The 18,561-nt window shown below is 41.1% G+C and overlaps 2 protein-coding genes across 4 annotated transcripts; one reads left to right on the top strand and one right to left on the bottom strand.

The window, feature by feature from the left end:
- Positions 1 to 804: 804 nt before the first annotated feature.
- lrrc51 (leucine rich repeat containing 51) lies at positions 805 to 4,745 on the bottom strand. Its single transcript, XM_079353902.1, has 5 exons — positions 4,491 to 4,745; positions 2,295 to 2,354; positions 1,923 to 2,128; positions 1,682 to 1,830; positions 805 to 1,154 (listed from the first exon to the last, which is right to left on the bottom strand). Exons 2-5 carry the CDS (start codon positions 2,344 to 2,346, stop codon positions 1,016 to 1,018), a joined length of 546 nt encoding a protein of 181 aa, XP_079210028.1. The 5' UTR covers positions 2,347 to 2,354; positions 4,491 to 4,745; the 3' UTR covers positions 805 to 1,015.
- A 325-nt stretch (positions 4,746 to 5,070) lies between these two features.
- Positions 5,071 to 18,134, top strand: numa1 (nuclear mitotic apparatus protein 1). Of its 3 annotated transcripts, none has more exons than XM_079353900.1 (25): positions 5,071 to 5,248; positions 5,400 to 5,461; positions 5,562 to 5,647; positions 5,791 to 5,864; positions 6,367 to 6,455; positions 6,533 to 6,607; positions 6,740 to 6,833; positions 6,923 to 7,088; positions 7,485 to 7,621; positions 7,773 to 7,884; positions 8,135 to 8,252; positions 8,371 to 8,511; positions 8,679 to 8,792; positions 8,943 to 12,773; positions 12,942 to 13,151; positions 13,318 to 13,508; positions 13,857 to 13,994; positions 14,205 to 14,286; positions 14,578 to 14,770; positions 15,253 to 15,389; positions 15,854 to 16,147; positions 16,665 to 16,742; positions 16,839 to 17,120; positions 17,655 to 17,701; positions 17,961 to 18,134. In XM_079353900.1, the coding sequence occupies exons 2-25, from the start codon at positions 5,423 to 5,425 to the stop codon at positions 17,962 to 17,964; spliced, it is 6,732 nt and encodes a 2,243-aa protein (XP_079210026.1). In that variant the 5' UTR covers positions 5,071 to 5,248; positions 5,400 to 5,422; the 3' UTR covers positions 17,965 to 18,134. The 3 variants fall into 3 exon arrangements, with proteins under 3 accessions (XP_079210026.1, XP_079210025.1, XP_079210027.1); XM_079353899.1 differs by having other exon boundaries at positions 14,205 to 14,310; XM_079353901.1 differs by lacking the exon at positions 17,655 to 17,701 and having other exon boundaries at positions 14,205 to 14,310.
- The last annotated feature ends 427 nt before the right edge of the window (positions 18,135 to 18,561 follow it).

The raw sequence follows: 18,561 nt of genomic DNA, 5'->3' as shown, positions 1-18,561 counted from the left end.
TCGCCCACTTTGCCTTCTCCAGCAACACTGACGACCATAATTTCTGTGCAAGGTGTCCGGATACTCATCAGTGAACAGGACGATACACCACTGCTGCATTGTCCAGGTCACATGGTCTTGTGCCCACTGCAATCAGTAATGGCGGTGTCTCGGTCTCGGTGGAGACACCTGTTGCAGTCGTCTGGTATTCAAGCCAAAGCGGTTGAGTCGGTTGCGAAGGGTTTATCTGGAAATACTTGTATCCCTCACTTCTTGTAAACAGGCCTGCAGCTGTGTGGCAGTAGCATAACAGTGTCTGAGTGCATAGGTCCTTAGGTACTGGTCATCATTGCGGTCCATCACTCGTGGGGCTCCACTCCTGGGTCTGTCACCAACACTGCCAGTAGATCTAAGTCTTCTGATGACACTTTGAGTCTCACCAAGTTCACAAGCAACATCTGACTGCCTGCTACCAAGCTGAAGGTGCACTATAGCCAGGTGGCGCTGCTTGTCCATTAAGTGACATTGTGTGTTCATGGCTGCTTGTATAATGCACTCGTAATGACTTACTGACAATACCAACTTTTTATACCCCCAGAATGTTAAAATTGATGCCACATTGAAAAGGGTTTTGTTTTTGTATATTTTGGAATTGGACCCAGTATGTAAGGCACACTGTACACAGTGAGACCATTACAAGGAAAACACAAAATTAGGTGTGTCTATCACCCTAATACAATTGCCTCCCTAGTCCAAAAATCACTCAAGTGAAACCAACACCTTATGTATGAAACCCCCTGACAAAAACCCCCCAAAACAAACGGATCAATCGGAGCATGTCATAGCCAATTTATATAAGGGATCATTTGCATCATTTTTAAAACTGAATGGCAGATTCAGCCAGCTCACCTCTTTCATTTGTATAAATAGAGCTAATATAAGAGACAGTACAACTGATTTCCCCACAGACGCAGTAGATGTGGTACACAGGACATTTGGGTGACTCCAACACACCATGACAGCGATCAGCCAACTGTCACTGGAGAGTCTCCTTTCTGCCACGGCTGCGCCTGTTGTTGCTGTGACACCAAATCTTTGCCAGCACTCGCTCCTGGTGTGTTACTGCACTGAAGTCCATCCTCTTTAACCCAGGCAGAGCAGAAATGATACGAGTCCTACATGTTTCATGACATATTCGTGCATTAGCAATGAATACTTTCAATGAAGTGTATGTGTCCACATATACAATTCTTGCTAAATACTTCAATAAAGATTCATGTGTTTATCTCTACTTTACAGACATGTATACTAAAACAGGTATTATTTCATCAACAAACTACATTGATTCATGAGAAAAATAAATCATTGGAATAGACTTTGTAACTCGTATCTTTTCTTGTGTGTGCAGTGTTGCTAAGCAGACTAGGGTATGTAATACAAACTTGTTCTATGTTTAAGCACTTGTTGCAGTGTTATACCTACGTACTTGCCAAGCAGTCGTACTACACACTCTACACACACTGTTAGTTCTCTCTTGTGGGATAGGACTTACCCCTTATTAATACACAGTAAAGCTTCCATTGTGCACTCACCTACTACTGTGTAACTGCCAAATGCTTATTGTAAGGAGCATAATTCAAGTTCATTTTTCATCACACATTAAAGATTAAAGTGTTTCGACTTGATGTGCATGTGACTCCACCTGTATGCCTTGTTGGTCTCGATGACATTTCCATGCAGGGTGATGGTGTGAAGATGGGGGAGCACCCCCAGCCGGTCCACCTCAGACAGAATATAAATGCTGTTACCATGAAGATACAACACACGCAATTCCTTGAGGTCGCACAAAACCTGGAACATAGGGACACGCATATGGAGAGGTTCACTGTTACTGATGGATAAAAGGATGCTTAGTTGATGAGCCATGGCGAAAGGAAACGTACTTGATCTATGTGTGAAATTTTGTTAAAAGAAAGATCCAGCCAGGTGAGCTGCGATGGCTCAGCCAGGAAGTGACTGACAGTCATCTGGAGGTCATGAAGTTCAGTGATGTTGTTGTTATTGAGACGCAGTGAGCGGCTTTCATACTTCATCACAGAGTTTTTCTTTGAATCTCGCAGACCCCTGCTTGGCTCCTCTTTCCATGTGTCTAAAATAAAAAAAATAGGTAATGCAACTATGCAGTTAATGATTGGGGGGAGCGGGGAGCATGTTATTATCATTTACAGTAAGTATACTGAGCCTTTTAGTATGCAGACAAGTCAGTAAGAAAAACCACTTGCATGAATTTAAATGTAAATTTACCACAAGAGTACCTGTCAAACAGATGATGTTTTTGAAAGATAAATCCACTGGTGCTTCGTTCATATTAACACCTGTAATCGATAATCATGGTGAGTTATTTAATTAGTGATAAAAAATAAACAATTGAATCAAACTGCCTTAAAACACCCCTATATGAAGAGACTATTAACTAGGATGCAGTTCTTTAACATGGCCGAAAATCAGACCAATTCAGCATTATTAAACAATCTCAATAAAATGATCAGTTTAAAGAGCATATTGCAGGTTAAAAAAAAATGTTAATTAATATTTTATATAGTCTGTTAATGGCTGTAAAATAAGTAGGTTATTTTTTTAATATGTTCTACAACACATAAGTGCTCTAATTTAGAGGAGAAAGTGGCTGTTTTAGCATAGCCGTTTAGAACGTGCTTTTTTTTCAACAACGCGTCATATGACGTAACATGAGGGAGTCCCGTTCTCTGACTCTGCTTTGATCGGCTTTATGCGTCCGTGTATGAATGAATGAATGAAGCCTTTATTGCCCCTGGGGGAACTTGTCTTGCACCGAGAGCATCAAACACTTTACAAACAAACATTTAGAAGGCAGCACAAAAGAATTAAAGCACAAAAAAACAGGCTAAAACATGATTAAAGAGGAGTAATGATACGTGGTAGTGAGTGAGAACAGACAGGATGCCTCCCTGCTATAGTTTGTAACTTGAGCGGCGCACATTCAGGTGCACAGTGTAAGTGGCTTGATTATTCATAGTGTGTTTTGGTGAATTATTCTCACAACCTCAGAAACGATCGAACAGACACGTTGAATATTTCGGTATCAGACACAAAAACGTTTCCTTATTAATGATTTAAATCTCTGGCTGTTTAACATAAAATATTATATACGCAGACAGAAAGCGTTTAATGATTTGATCTGCTGGAATCCTCTGTATATTCTCTAGTGTGAGCGTAATAGACACCGGACAGTCTGTTTTAATATATGTAGTCATACGATTTATTATAAATCCAACTCTGTTACAAGAGAGCGCGTGTGTGTGTGCGCAGTGGGGAAAGACGGAACGCGCAGTTTGGAAACGAAACGAAACACAACCTTTACTTCTGTCGGTCCTTTATCCCATTAAAACTTTAAACTTTTTGTAGTAGCCTAATATATGTGCACGCATTAAACTGTGGAGTGTGTGTGTGTGTGTGTGTGTGTGTGTGTGTGTGTGTGTTTGTGTGTGCGCAGTGGGAAAAGACGGAACGCGCGGTTTGGAAACAAACAGAAACACAAGCTTTACGTCGGTCCTCTATCCAATTAAAACTTTAAACTTTTTGTAGTAGCCTAATATATGTGCACGCATTAAACTGTGGAGTGTGTGCGCTGTTGTGCATGTTTGTGTGGATTACGTGCGCCGTGATCCTGCACCATACACTGTATTTTCTATAACAACGTGAGCACTGGGCTGCATGAGGAATAAACAATTAAGACATGGTGCTGCATTTGCACAGGCCGTGTAATCGGGTTCTATGTCTGTCTGTCTGTCTCTCTCTCTCTCTCTCTCTCTCTCTCGCTCTCTCTCTCGCGCGCGCACAGCGCGGCACCGTAATACGTTGTACAGATTTGCCGTTTTTACAAGCAGCTCCCATACAATGTAAAGGTGAATGATCGTCACTTGCACCTTCTACAAATAGTTTTTTAATTGATTGAATGTGATTACAAACTTTACATATGCTGATGTGAACACAGCACTCGCCCATATATGGCGAGCTGACACCTGTCACTCAGCAGGACGCCTGCTCCGGGTCTCTCCTCACACCACAGCTTCACTTCTCTCCTGAGGCCGTTATTCCTTTAATCCTGCCTGTTTCTGCTCTCTATCACATTTAACAGGTTCAGAATAATAAGCCAGTGGACCATTATATGTAAAGGAATACATGTCTTCTTCCTCTTTATTGACGGGAGTGACACTCGGATCCATGATTTTCTATGTTAAACAGACGGGGATTCAGCGGGACTCCCTTATGTTACGTCACAGCCGAATGCGGAAGTAAAAAGCAAAGACGTGCGAAAACGTACTAAAACGTCTCCAGGAGACCCTGTGGGTTATTAATTTCAGAATTTCTTTAAAAACAGTATTGTTAACGTATTTTCCTATGATTAGTTAAGTTTTGTCTTTAACCTGCAATATGCTCTTTAAGCTGCAGCCTTGTTAATATTGCCTTACCTTTATGGCTGCAGTGGATACAAGTATCAGGCGTCGTCCAATATTTACTCGTCACAAACACAACTCGTTACCATGATAACGAGAGGTGCATTGTGGGTTTTGTAGTTTAACGCTTATGAAGTTATATCTGTCTTTATTAATACCGAATTCACCGCAAACGCTCAGTGCTAAATCAATATTTCATGAATAACAGGGACACCGTGATCTCGATAAAACCAAAGTAGCAGTAATAGCAATAGCATAAATAGTTTATTTAAAAGTGGATTTGAAAATGTTTACCTTGCCTGCTAAAAATCACTTTAGTCAAAATACGGCGTATGCCGATATACATTCTGAAGGGCGGGGTTTGACAGTTGGCCTACATAAAAGATTTTTCATCAGGCCCCAAACTGGCGTTCACTCAAAACACATTCAACTAAACATAAATGTGATCTAATTTAAAAAATCGTGGATGCATTAAGTACTTTTTATTTTCTTTAACCTCTTTGTAGATGAAAAACGAGCGCACCCAATGTGGGACGTAATTTTTTTTCCGGTTTTTAAACGAATCATCTTCGTCCTTTTTAAGACGCGTCTATATGTGCACGCGGATTGGCTGGTTCAGTCTACGTAAAGCCTGTTTGAATTTCGTGTGGCACATATGGGACTGTTTGTTTCGTAGCAGACGCTTGATTTAAGCTGTCTAAAGAGCTGCTTTTTTCTCTCGGACAACAACGATTTTAGTCGACATAGTGGACTAAGTTTTAAAAGACTTTAGGGTGAGTCAGCGGATGCATTGTTTTAAATGAGCAAATGAGTGCTTGCTAAGTTAACGTACAGTTAACGTATACGTGACACTGCGTTATAATGCCAACTACATTGATTGATAATTTTTCCCCCTTCAGACTTCTTGTTTTTTTCTGCTTCCAGGTTGAAATCCTCCTTCAGCCAAAATGGCAATTAATTTGGGTGTTAAGGCTCTTCTCGGCTGGGTAAGAAGATTATTAATATTGTACATGTAATAGTGCCATTAAGGCTCATTAGATACACAGACCTTTCAGCAAACTTTTCAAACACTCCTTATGTTTGCAGGTTAACGCCATGAAACTGTCTGATCGAGAACTAACCATTGTAGATCTTCAGGACGGAACAATCTTACTCAAAATCGTATCTAAGTTGTAAGTAGGAGCAACATGTGTGCATATGTGGCCGATGTAAACAAATAAATGTCATTGGCTCATAATGGCTTCTTGAATGTTTAAAGATGCTAATCCTGTCGTGAACCTCTGTTTATTCTTTTTTCATCTCGACATTATCTCAGGAAAAAGGACTTCTGCACCAGTTACAGCAGTTGTGTTGATGAGAACCTCAGACGCATTGCAGAATTTATTGAAAGTAAGTTTCCTGTCGTTTTTTTTATTTATTTTATTTTTATATATTTAGTTTGTTGTGATTGTGGGAGGTTAGTTTTGGACTTCATCATTAATACAATTAGGTCCCTGAATCTTTTTACACTATTATTTGAAATTCACATCAGTCTTGCATAGTTCTGGAGGATGACTGAATGCTACTTTCAGTCTTTTTTAAAGAGATAAGACTTACAACTGTGCTGACTACAAAAAGCGTTCTGTGTTTCTTCAAATCCAGCGTGGTTGCTCTCAGCCTGCAAATTTCCAGACTAGAATGAACTTTGCTTTTCAAATCTGTTGCACCTTTACCACGCCTACATACTGTAGCTGTTGGGTGTGGTCTGTTGTGTTTGTAAAGATGCCAGCAAATAATTCAAGGGTTTTAAAAAAAAATGCAACATGAATCTTACCTTTTCCTTTTATACAAAGTCGTTCTTTAAGTTTTATAGACTCGTGGTACTCTAATGAAAATCTTTTTTCTGATTTAGGGGATTGCAGATTTAGTGGAACAACCGGCACTTCACTGTCTTGGGCCAGCATAAGAGATGGAGTCGACCTTACAATTGAAATTTCAAAGGTATACAGCAAATAAGAAAGTGATATAAAAAAACACATAAACGAGGATAGATTCTGACCCATACTTTTTGCTTCCAGGTGCTTTTGTTGCTGGTGTACCATGACATCATGAATGACCGCTGCACTCTGAACATGCTGGACTGTGATGTGGAGGTAAGCGGGGATCCAAGTATTTTGTATTCAATTTTTTGCCGCACACATAACATTCAATTTATCAAGTTATGTCTTGTGTTACCATTTACCGGTAAATCTGTACTAACTCATGCTTGTGTGGTTATTTATAAGGGAGAGATAGCAAACCTAACAGCTTCCTTTGTGATGGAGAGCGACGGCTGTGTTAATCTGAGCAACAGAATTGATGCCTATTTGGCAAGGAGATGTAAGTCACACATTTGTAAAAATGTTCCTCCCACTCTGTATAATGAGTTTTGGTTGTTTTGTCTAAAAGTATGTCTCCGTGAATTTCAGATTTACCCTTGCCCCGTGAAGTTTTGGAGCAGTCGATATCCTCCTCTAGCACATCTAACTGTACTTCCAGCGTGTCATCTCTCTCCGATGACGAGTCCCCCATGTTCTTCCGCAAAAAGAAAATCACATTCGTGGATATGCAGACTGTGGCTTCATCTTCAGTCAGGTACCAAAGTAGATGCACATTATAGTGATTCAGGTCAGTTTATTGTTTTGTTGTAATGTAGAAAAGGCTCTTTATGTACAACTTTGATCTAAATTTCCCAAAAAAGTCTTCCAAATAAAATGTAGCAACTGACCCATGAATAGTCACTTGGACATTACAGGATAATATTTGTGTTTCAGTGGGATGGTTTCAGCTTTATTTGCCAAATGTGTTGCATTATAAGGCCTTTAGTCTGATATAATATATGACAGAAAATACATGTAATTGTATTCTCTGTAAGGTCTTCACTTATAGGATTTAATTCCTCGATTGTACTCTCCATGCAAGTTGTTCAGTACTGTACTGTGAGTCTTTTCTAACTCTTTTTTTTTGTTGTTTTGTTTTCCCCCCCAGCAGCTCTCCTCTGCAGGATATCATGAACACACCTAAGTTCCAGTTGAGGAAGATGCAAAGACAGATGATCAAAGAGAGAGACTACAGGGACGGCTTGGAGAGGGAGCTGGCCAGCAAGCAAGCACTCATCGCACAGAGAGGTAGAACATTTCAGTGGTTGTGTTTACATGACATCATCTTCAATAATGGGGGGGGACAACTTGGTGCTTAAGTTTTGTGTTGTAGACTACAGTTTATAAAGTGTCGCTTTAAATTAACCTTTTACCTCACCGTTTTTTTTTTCTTCCCCAGAGTCACAGATAAACCAGCTGCAATACCGTCTGGATAAGCTCAAAGGAGAGCAAGGTGACCAGGAGCAAGCTATCAGGGATAAAATCAATGAGTTTGAGAACAAGAACAACGCGTAAGTACCCAATGCCTTGAATTATATTTGGTTTTAATGTAAGAAGTAAACGTGCTACTTTTTTTAAAGTTCAGAAAAAATCCCTGTTTCTTGTTAATTTAGCTTTAAGTCAGTCATTCAGGTTGTTAACAAATGGGATGGCTATTGATTTTAATTAGTCTCACTTTTTTAGAAAATAACACAATGTCATACCGTCTCCCATCCAAACTGAAGTCAATGTGATTTAAAACTGTCTTTTTTTCTGTCTTAGGTTACAGATGCGTCTTAATGAGACAATGAAGCAAAACAAAGACTTCAAGAGCACCTCCTCTCTTATGGAGAGGAAAGTGGATGAGCTGACAGAGGAAAATGGTGTGCTCTCTTCCCAGGTAATGCCATTACAAAAACAAAAAACGATGCATTAGCATGCCTTTTCTTTATCTAGGTCATAAAGAAACTCTAGTTTTACCTCATCTTGAGTAAAGCTTCTTTTTTTTTCTCACACAGATGAGAGCAGTGTGTTCACAGCTGGCTGTCTTTGAGGCAGAAGTTGGCCGGCTGTCAGAATCCCAAGCGTCTACTCAGGAGGAATGGAGAAGCAGAGAAATCCACCTTGAGTCAGAACTTCACACAGTTACCGCTCAAAAGGTAGTCATGTCCTCACATCAGAAAACCTGTTTGTGAGCTTTACAAATCAATTACAAAGACCACGGTTAAGACTGTAGCTTCAAAAACTACCTGCAGTTGCCTTTATGAGCTTTGTGTTCATTCTTTGTCAAATGTATTTAATGTTCTATCATTCTGCTTTTTTCCAGGAGCTGCTGACAGAACAGATTCAGATCCTCCAGGGAAAGATTTCCTGTTTGGAGGATGAAATAAACAGGGCCACCCAGGAAGAAGTAGGAGAGAACATGGGACCAGTGATCGAGGTAAAGTCTACAACTCTTTGGGAAGCTGATGATATAATTATGATCTAAATTTTGGAGTTAAAGTATTTGATATATTTGTATTAGGTATATTTGGAAGCTATTTTGGATTTAACGGTTCCATGTGTCATTTTTTTCTTCTTTAACAATCAGAGAGAAAAGTTTGAGACTGAAATAAACAGTTTAAGGAGAGAGTTGGAGAGCACAGTTGACTCCCTGAAAAAGACCGAGGAGGACGTTCATGCCAAAGCACAACAGCTTTCAGAGTATCAGCAAGAAATTTCTCAACAGAAAGATCTCCTCGAGCAGCAAAAGTCCCAAACAGATGAAATGATTCAAGCAAAGGATGAAATTCTTGATCGTTTGCAAAAGCAGATCGCCGAGCAGAGAGCCACTCTCCAGGAAGAGATCCAGGATCTGAAGCTTCAGCTGGAGCAAACTCGGGAGCAGAACATTGAACAGGTTGCAAAGCTGCAGGATCAAATTACAGCTTGTGAACGAGAGGTTGAAAAACTAAAGGAGATCAAGAAAGAGAAGGAAGACCTCCTCCAACAGACTGAGGAAAGGGTTAAAGATCTTGAGACAAAGTTATCTGCTGCGAGTTCTCTCCTGGCTGATAAAGAGCAACATATTAACAGCCTAAGGGAAGAAATCGACATTCTTACAGATGAAACCAAAAAATCTCAAAATGAAATTCAAGCCAAAGAAGAAAAGCTTGCAAAATTACTTTTGGAAAAGTCTACTGAGCAAGAAATGCTTAATAATACAATCCAGGCCTTGACAGCCAAAATGGAAGGACTTAACTCAACTCTCAAGCTGGCTGAGCAGGAAATTCAAATAAAGCAAAACATCCTGGCTAAAACCCAAGAAGAAAATAGCCAACAAAGAGAGGGACTCCAAAAACAGATAATCACCTGTGAAGAGGAGGCTCAGAGGCTAAGCCAAGAGATTGATGTAAAAAACGAGCAGCTTGTTGTCCTGAGGAATGACAGCTCTCGACAGTCTGAATTGCTGGAGCAAGAGATCAGAGGTCTGAAAGACCAGCTCGAAAGTCTGCACGAGTCTCTCAGAACGGCTGAGGAACATGCTCAGGCTCAGGAGGTTATGCTAAAACAGCAGGAGCAGGAAAATGCTCACCAGGCCGAGCTTCTGAAGCAACAGGTGTGTTCTTCAGAAGAGAGGGTAGAGAACATGAAGGAGGAGATCAGGACTAAAGAGGACCAGATGAACGCATTGACAAAACAAAGTTCTGAGCAGTCCCAAGAACTACATCAGAAGATCCGAGATTTGAAGAAAGAAGTCGAGACTCTTGGCTCATCGCTAAAAAAAGCCGAGGAGAATTTGCAATGGAAGGAAAATCTGTTTGCTGAACAGCAACTGCGGCGCAACCAGGATGTGGAGGCACTGCAGACGCAGATGAAAGAATCTCAGGATGAGGTGAAGAGGTTAACGGCAGACATTTGTGCGAAGGAGCAGAAGTTAATTCTGCAACAGGCCGAGTCCTCCTCACACTCTGAAGGGCTACAGAATGAAATCCAAACTCTCAGGGACGAAGTTCAAAGTTTGAAAGAATCTCTGAACACTACAATGGAGCAGTTACAGGCTAAAGGAGACCTATTGTCTCGGAAGGAAACCGAGATTTCTGAGGAGAAGAGTAAATTTCAAAACATGATGAAAACCTTTGATGAGGAGATGAGAGGACTTAGGGAGCAGATCCAGGCTAAAGATGACCAGCTGACCACCTTAAAACAAGAGGGCTCCAAACAATCTGACAAGCTACAAGAGGAGGTCAAATGTCTCACTAAACAACTTGCTGATACGTGCGAGTCTCTCAAAGAGGCCGAGGAGCAGGTTCAGACCCAGGTTGCTGAGCTTTCCAAACAGGAAGAAGAGAACACTCGTCAGATGCAGCGTCTGTCGGCTTCTGAAGAAGAGGTGAGGAACATGAAATCAGAGATCCAAGCGAAAGAGGAACAGATGACACGACTGAAGAGTGAGAGCTCAGAGCAGGAGGAGCGACTAAATGGAAGGATCCACGATTTAAAGAAACGGGTTGAAAGTCTTTGTTGCACCCTAGAGGAAGCTGAGGGAAACCTGCATTCCAAGGAAAATCTGTTTGCTGAACAGCAGCTTCAGAGCGGCCAAGCCATGGAGGCGCTGCAGACGCAGATGGCGGCATCTCAAGATGAGGTGAAGAGGCTAAATGCGGAGATTCTTGCTAAGGAGGAACAGCGAATTCTGCTGAAGACTGAGTCCTCGTCACACTCTGAAGGGCTACAGCGGGAGATTGAGAATCTGAATCAACAAATAAAATCTGTGACCGATTCTCTTCAGCTCGCCAAGGAGCAGGTTCAAGCCAAAGAAGACGTGATGGCCAAGCAGGAACAGGAGAGCACTTTGCAGATTGAAGCACTCGGAAAGCACAGTTCACTCCTTGAGGGGGAGGTAAATCAGCTGAGGGAGGACATGCAAGCCAAAAAGGCCGAGGTAGAGATTCTAAAGACACAAAGTCGCAAGGACTCTCAGGAACTCCAGGCTGAAATCCAAACTCTCAGGGGTCAAGTTCAAAGTTTGAACAAATCTCTGCAAACTACAGAGGAGCAGTTACAGGCCAAAGAAAACCTGCTGACTCGGAAAGAAATGGAGATTTCAGATGCGAGTTGTAAATTTCAAAACATGGTGAAAAGCTGTGAAGAGGAGATAAGAGGACTGAGTGAGCAGATTCGGACTAAAGATGAACAGCTGAGCAGTGTAAAACAAGAGGGCTCCAAACATTCAGACATGCTAAAGCAAGAGATGGAGTGTCTTCAAAACCAACTCGCTGATATGGGCGAGTCTCTCACAAAGGCCGAGGAGCAGGCTGAGACTCGGCTCACTGTGCTTTCCAAACAGGAAGAAGAGATTGCTCATCACAAGGAACTTCTCTTGGCTTCCGAAGACGAGGCTAGGAAGATAAAAGAGGACATACAGTCTAAAGAGGAACAGATGATGCAGCTCAGGACTGAGAGTTCAGAGCAGTCGGACGTGGCGCATCAAGAGATCCTAACGTTAAAGGCGCAGCTGGAGACTCTTGGCTCCTCATTGACGAAAGCCAACGACGATATGCGACGCAAAGAAGACCTGTTGGCTCAGCAACGGCTCGAAAATTCTCAACAGAAGGAGGCCCTCCAAGGTCTGCAGGACAAGGTCAAAGAGGTGGCGATTCTGCAGGAACGGATGAATTCACGCGAAGAGGAGCTTCATAAGCTAAGAGAATCGCAGAGCGAGAAAGAGAGCCTTCTTCTCAGAGCTGAGGAGAAGCTTCAGATCCTCGAGACAGAGCTGTCCGCTGCCAACGCGCTTCTATCGGACAAAGACCAAAATCTGGTCACTCTCAGGGAAGAGGTCGCTGCCCAAACTTGCGTGGTTCAGAAAATAAAAGGAGAATCTGAAACCAATGAGAAACGGTTGGCTGAGATTAAAGAGGCTAGCTCCAGACACGCAGATTTTCTTCAACACGAGATCCAAAATCGAAAAGGCGAGCTGGAAACCGTTACTCAAAAACTTCTGGCTAAAGAGCAGGTGCTACATGAAACTCAACAGGAGGCTTCTCGGCAAAAAGAACTCCTCCAGAAAGAGCTCGTCTCTGTAAAAACAGAGTGCCACACTGCGCAGGAGCTGCAGGTTGTAACTTTAAAGGAAAACGAGGCGCTCATGTCCCGGATACTCCAGGCTGAAATGGATCAGCAAGCTCTCGAGACGCAACTCAAAGCCACAGTTGTCGAAAAAGAGAGACTGTCTCAAACCATGCAAGCCACGGAGAGGCAGAACCTAGCCTCTCGTAAACTGGAATCTGTGCTCCAGAAGGAGCTGGAAATATTGAAATCGGAGAACGGCAACTTATTGAAAGAGAGAGAAAAGGCTGATGAACATGAGACGCTAAGACGCGACCTGCAGGAACAGCTCGTGGCAAAAACGGAGGCCGTCGAACACTACAAAGCACAGGTTAGTGTATCCACAAACAATTCACTTCCACTCCTTGTATTGTTTTACATATTCAGATATCTGAAGAACTTTCCCTTTGCATGCTTGAGTGCTTTATCCGACTATCTCACAAGCATTAATGACTCATCGCGTGATACTAAAATGACTTTTATGCTGATGTTGCCACAGATGGAGAAGGCATTCAGTTTCTACAATGGCAAGAAGCAACTTCTGCAGGAAAGCCAAGATCAGGTGGCCGAACTGAAGAGTTCCTTAGCAGTTAAAGAGCGTGAAGTCAAAACCGTTGCCATGGAGAACAAGATGCTTCAACTGGATCTGGAGAAGACCCAAACCAATGAGAAGAGACTGAGTAGCACAGTGACCAGTTTGCAGGCACAGGTTAGTTGTTTATAGAAGCAGTATAGCTGAATATAGAGATCATGAACACAAAGCTGGAACACTGAATTTGTAATTATTGTCCAAGAAAAATGACTTAAGTCCAAGAGCAGTGACAGAAAACTTGCACGTCATGTTGAAGTGTATCTTTGTATCTTTATACACTTAGCTGGCCTTTGCTGATCGTAACCTGCGAGCACAAAACAAGATTCACGGAAGTGAAAGACGTGCAACAGAGTCATGTTACTTGGAGGTTCCCAGTGGACACTCGAGTGTTCACACAGGGGCAGAAGTGAGGAGGGCTCTGAGCTCTGACAGTCTGGAGCAGAGCACTCTGGAGGACTCCCTGAACACCACGAGGTAAACCACTTTTTTTTTTTTGTCTGCCAATGTTTTTTTTATTTATTATTGAACAGTTCCCTATACATTCACAACATAAGACGTTTGTTTGATAAAAGCGACATAGCTTAGTTTAAAAAAAAAAAATATGTACAGTATATACATACACACACATCGTTGGAACAAAGGAGGAGTGATTGATCATAATAATGATTGACATTCCTTAATATGGCTCTTTCATTCCTTTTCCTCTAACAAAAACAGTCTTTTAGAAAAGTAATTAAGGACACAGTACAATGCTACGTGAATTTCATGGTAGGACAATATTGATTGTAATCGAATACTTTCCCTTGTTTCCTCCCTCTGCAGGAAGCTGTCTGCACCTGGTGAATCGAGCACGCCGCTTGTTCGCAGTTCAGAGCGCTTGGCAGCCAAACGTCATGGCCTGCAGGCTGAGTCATTAGAAACGCTGTATTTCACACCAATTAACAACAAGCAGATCAACAGGTATGTCACACCGTTGAGGCAGACTTGGTGTTTGTCAGAAAAAAGACACGTGGGTGTAGAAGAAGCTTTCAATTGCTTTCGTATTCTGTGATCTTGAATTCCAATTATTTTATTTGCTGTTTAAGTCCTTTATTTTGAGTCATTTATATTTAGTATGTGTTGGGAATCGCTGTAAGTGAGATTCTACCTCATGTTATTTTTGTCTCATAGGACTGGTACAGAACACAGAATGGAATTGGATTCTTCCCTTAAAAACCCGACTTCATCGGTAAAGCGACGCAGGACCACGCAGGTTATTAATATCACCCTGACAAAGGTGGAGGAAACTCACTTGCACTCTCCATTGCATGTATTGTCATTTCACAAAAATGCACAGTGTTGAATTCACTTCATTTGAAATATCAAAGCTGGTTCCTTCCTGTCATTCATATTTAGTGTAATAGATAAGGACATTATCTTTAACAGAAAAAATAGTAAACTAATTTAAACGATAAAGCTCTGTACACTTTTCTGGCTGTTGCAAAAACTTCTCTTCTCACTACTTGACAGTAAGATGAAAAATATTTGAACTTTTCAACTGTAGAAAACTCCGGGCGGCAGTGATGAGGATGAGACTTTCCACAGTCTGGCTCGCTCCCAGTCAAACCTCTACAGTGGCCATTCTGCTAGACCCGTTTCTACAGAGCTGTTTGAAACTCCTGCCAAAATGACCGGCTCAACTAGCGACCAGCTCATTGGTCTTCCAGGCTACAGACGGAGCACAATTCACTCGCAGCGTAAGTGGACACACACCGAATGGTTTGCAACATAAAAGTAGGGCGACAACTGACATTTTTTCTCCTTAAATTTGTTTGATCTATAAGAACACTTGATAACATGAAAAGGCGGATATGAGGATTTTTCTTCTTTGAGTAAAGGACTTGTGCCATGGAATATTCCCACATTTAATTCCAGAACAGCCCTCTGTTTCCACAATGTTTTTCTTAAAAAGAAAAAAGAAAACTAACTAAAAGAGAATTCAAACACAGGTCTTGCAATTTCAGTCAACAGCTTCTGCATTTAAATATTTGTATTGGTGCAGAGAAATGCACAGCAATTCCATGAAATTTCCACTAAGATTTAATTCTTGGATGTCTTGACTGATTGCTGACTTTTCAAGGGGTTCCTGCCTAAATGTGTATCTATTGCAGATAGATAATGCAATGTCAAATGCTTTATATTTCTTCTTGCTTATTTTTTTTCATTTGACTCTCTTCAGCAACGAGCACATTCTGCGTTGGGTCAGAAAACGAACCAGATGGTTTTCCTGACGATTGGGTGAGGATTGCCGAGCTTCAGACGAGGAACAAAGCCTGCCTCCCTCATCTAAAGAGCAGCTACCCTCTGGAGTTCGATGTAAGTGAAAGGGGTGCTGAAGGAATACAGTTGCATTTAAACATATTTTCATAATGACAGTCAGAATGTTACGAAACTTTGAACACACCAGGGATGGCTATAGCTCCAAGTAATTACACGTTTATACATCAGCACTCTTAATTCCTATAACTTGACTCCTGTGCACCATCCCAACAAATGGGTTTGGTAGTTATTCTACCAATACATTTTATGGGAACGTGCACAGACGGGTAATTGATAATTGAGTAGATAAATAAATTGCCTTTTATTACCAGTGAACACACACTTAAATGTAGCACGAGTGAAGAGGTACCACAGTGCTACAGTGTCTCACTCACATGTTTCACAACAGGCAACATTTTCTGACAGTAGCTTAAACGCATTGAATTTTACATGATGCAGATGTTTTTCTTCTTCATTTCCTGTATTGGTTTAATGAATTCCCTCTTAATCTGCTCCTCTAGACGGGCCATAGCGGTCCTTTCCATTTCACAGATGAAGAACTCCGTATGGGCGACCCGTCTGACACGATCCGTCGGGCGTCCATGATGCCCGGCCAGCTGCAAGACTCTCTCACCTCCCACCGGCACTCCCTCATGGTGGGACACTCGGCTGCAGCAGCCAATACTCGTTCACACCGTCTGTCTTTGATGCCAGGACAGCTGCCATCTAGATCTGTCAGCTCCTCTCAGCTGAGAAGCCCGAAAGGCTCCAAGCGGTCTGCATCTTCTCTGTCTGTTCGTCAAACATCCCCAGAGGTTAGTTTGCTTCAGCATGCATAGGGACACATGTTGCATTTTGTCTTTCTTTTTGTCTGAGCCACAATGAATACAGATCAGCTTCTATATTAGCTTTTAGCGATTTATTTATTTTGTCTTTGCACTTTTCTTTCAAATGTTTTAACTTTAGTACACTAGGTTAGATGGGATGGGGAGGTTTTGGAAAGGGATTTGGATCACAGAACCTTTTCACTAACTTTGGTGATCGTTGTTACACTGTACGTTTCTGTGCAAAAACCAATAATAAAAAAAGTTTGGATTAAATGTTTTAACTTACGTGCTCAAGACCTTAAACATGTATTGTGACTACAGTCATTGAAAATATATTTAATTCAGTGAATTTGTTATCATAATGTATTTCAGAGAATTGATGAAAGCATGCACTTTTTTCAGTCATTGGTCTGGAGAAATGTTGACTTTTTGACATTTCATTTCTCACACAGTTTGACTTCCTTTACTAAAATTAAAGATGTCTCTCCCTGTCTTATTCTCACAGAAAAAGGTGAAGGCCAGCTGCTTCCCCCGTCCTTTAACTCCCAAAAACAGGAACGTGATGAATGCTCCTCTAAGTCCAGTGAGTGAAATAAAAAAGGAGTTGTAGTCAAAACAAGTTATCTTTTTGTCATGTAGCCCTTATGTGTGATTTTTGTTTTTTCTAACACCTTCCCAGGCTGAGCGGAGACAGTCTATGATGTTCTCAATCGACAACACCCCTAAAAACGGCAACTCCCTGAAGAAAAAGCTGAACAAACTGCGTAGTTCCACTCGAAAGTCCCCGGGCAAAAGCTCTAAAAAGTCTCCAGCTCAAACATCCGCTCAGAAGAGCGTGGAAAACAAAGCTGGAAATCCTCATGCTAGGGTCGGAGGGGCCGGCAGACTTGGACAGAGAAAGTCTCCAAGAACAGCCAGCTCCACTGCAAAGTCCCCTGGGCTTACTTCAAGTGCACGAAAGGTACAAGACACACAGAAAACTCAATTTTAGGAAATTTAAGTTTAAGGTATGCTGTGGAGTTTTCTCCTTTAGCACATCATTTGCACTAACAGGTCTGATAAAGACTCTGTCATCTGATAAGCAGCAGATTATGGAGATGTGATAATCTATGTCATCCTAATACAGATTTTAAATGATTGAAGGTGCAATTAGTAGAGTTGGTTGTGAAAGTTGGAGACGTAAGACAGTTCTCTGGATAAAGTTTGTGTATTCAGTTCAGAAAAAGTAGCTTTTTAGCTCCTAACACTAATGAGAACTAAAGTATACTAAACCGCTGAGCCTTGTTATAATTTAAAAAAGGTATTTTAACAGGAGTTCACACTTATTTAAATGATTTATTTAATTAATGGAAATGAATTAATTCCCTTGATGAATGGTAATTGTTGAACTAAGTTAGAAAAAATTCAAAAGTAAAGTACAAATACTACACAATAGTTAAGAGGAAGTGCCATAACATCTTAGTAACTGCTGAATTTGGATGCTGTTTTTTTCCAGAAGCATGGGTCTATAAATGAAGAGAATTTAGCTGGAAGTCTTAAAAGGTCAATACTTTTCAGTAAATTTATTTGAAATTACCTTTTGGGTTGTGCGTCTTTCCACTGGCTGCTTACTGGTTTTTAACTTTATTTCATAATTACTAATGGTGTGTTCATTTCTTATCGACACAAAGGGTTTCCACATTTCTGTATAACGACACTACACACTGGGAGCACTTGGTTTCAGCTTTAATTACAGGTTCTTTTAATGTTGTTTTCTTATTCTTATTTCTGAGTCTAATCAACTTGTATTTTTTCCCCACAGATGATGAGGAGGATGAAGGTGTGAGGGCCAGTTTCTAAACTGGAGTGGGGGTCTTTAAAAGTTCTACTTTGTATCCATTTATTTTTCTTCATTTTATTTTCCATCACAAGTTTTAAGTCTGTTTTTTCCCCTTCTTTGTATATATTATGTTTGTCAATAAAAAGTTTTAAATGACCCATTGTGGTAAGATTATTCCTTTAAACTGTTCACACAACTTTTAGCTCTATTTATAATAATAATAATAATAATAATACATTTTATTTGTAAGCGCTTTTACAAGGGCTCAAAGGCACTTTACATGTAAAAACAGTATACAGTTAAAAACAGTAAAAAACATTAAAAGACAGAGAAACAGAAAGAAAAGAGGGGAAAGAAGAAGTTAAGTATTAAAAGCTAGGTGAGTTTTGAGCATGGATTTGAAAGTTGGGAGGTGTGTGCAGGAACGGATGGGTTTGGGGAGTGAGTTCCAGAGGGAGGGGGCAGCGATGGAGAAGGCTCTGTCTCCCCAGGTTCGGTGCTTGGTCCGTGTAGTTGGGGAGAGGATGTTTCCTTTAGATGAGCGGAGGTGTGGTGGTGAAGCAGGTCAGTGAGGTAAGGTGGG

The sequence above is a fragment of the Symphodus melops genome (genome assembly GCF_947650265.1).
Source record: "Symphodus melops genome assembly, chromosome: 10".
NCBI classification, from domain to species: Eukaryota; Metazoa; Chordata; class Actinopteri; order Labriformes; family Labridae; genus Symphodus; species Symphodus melops.
The sequence above is the reverse complement of the archived record's forward strand: the minus strand, read 5'-3'. Positions and strand labels throughout refer to the sequence as shown.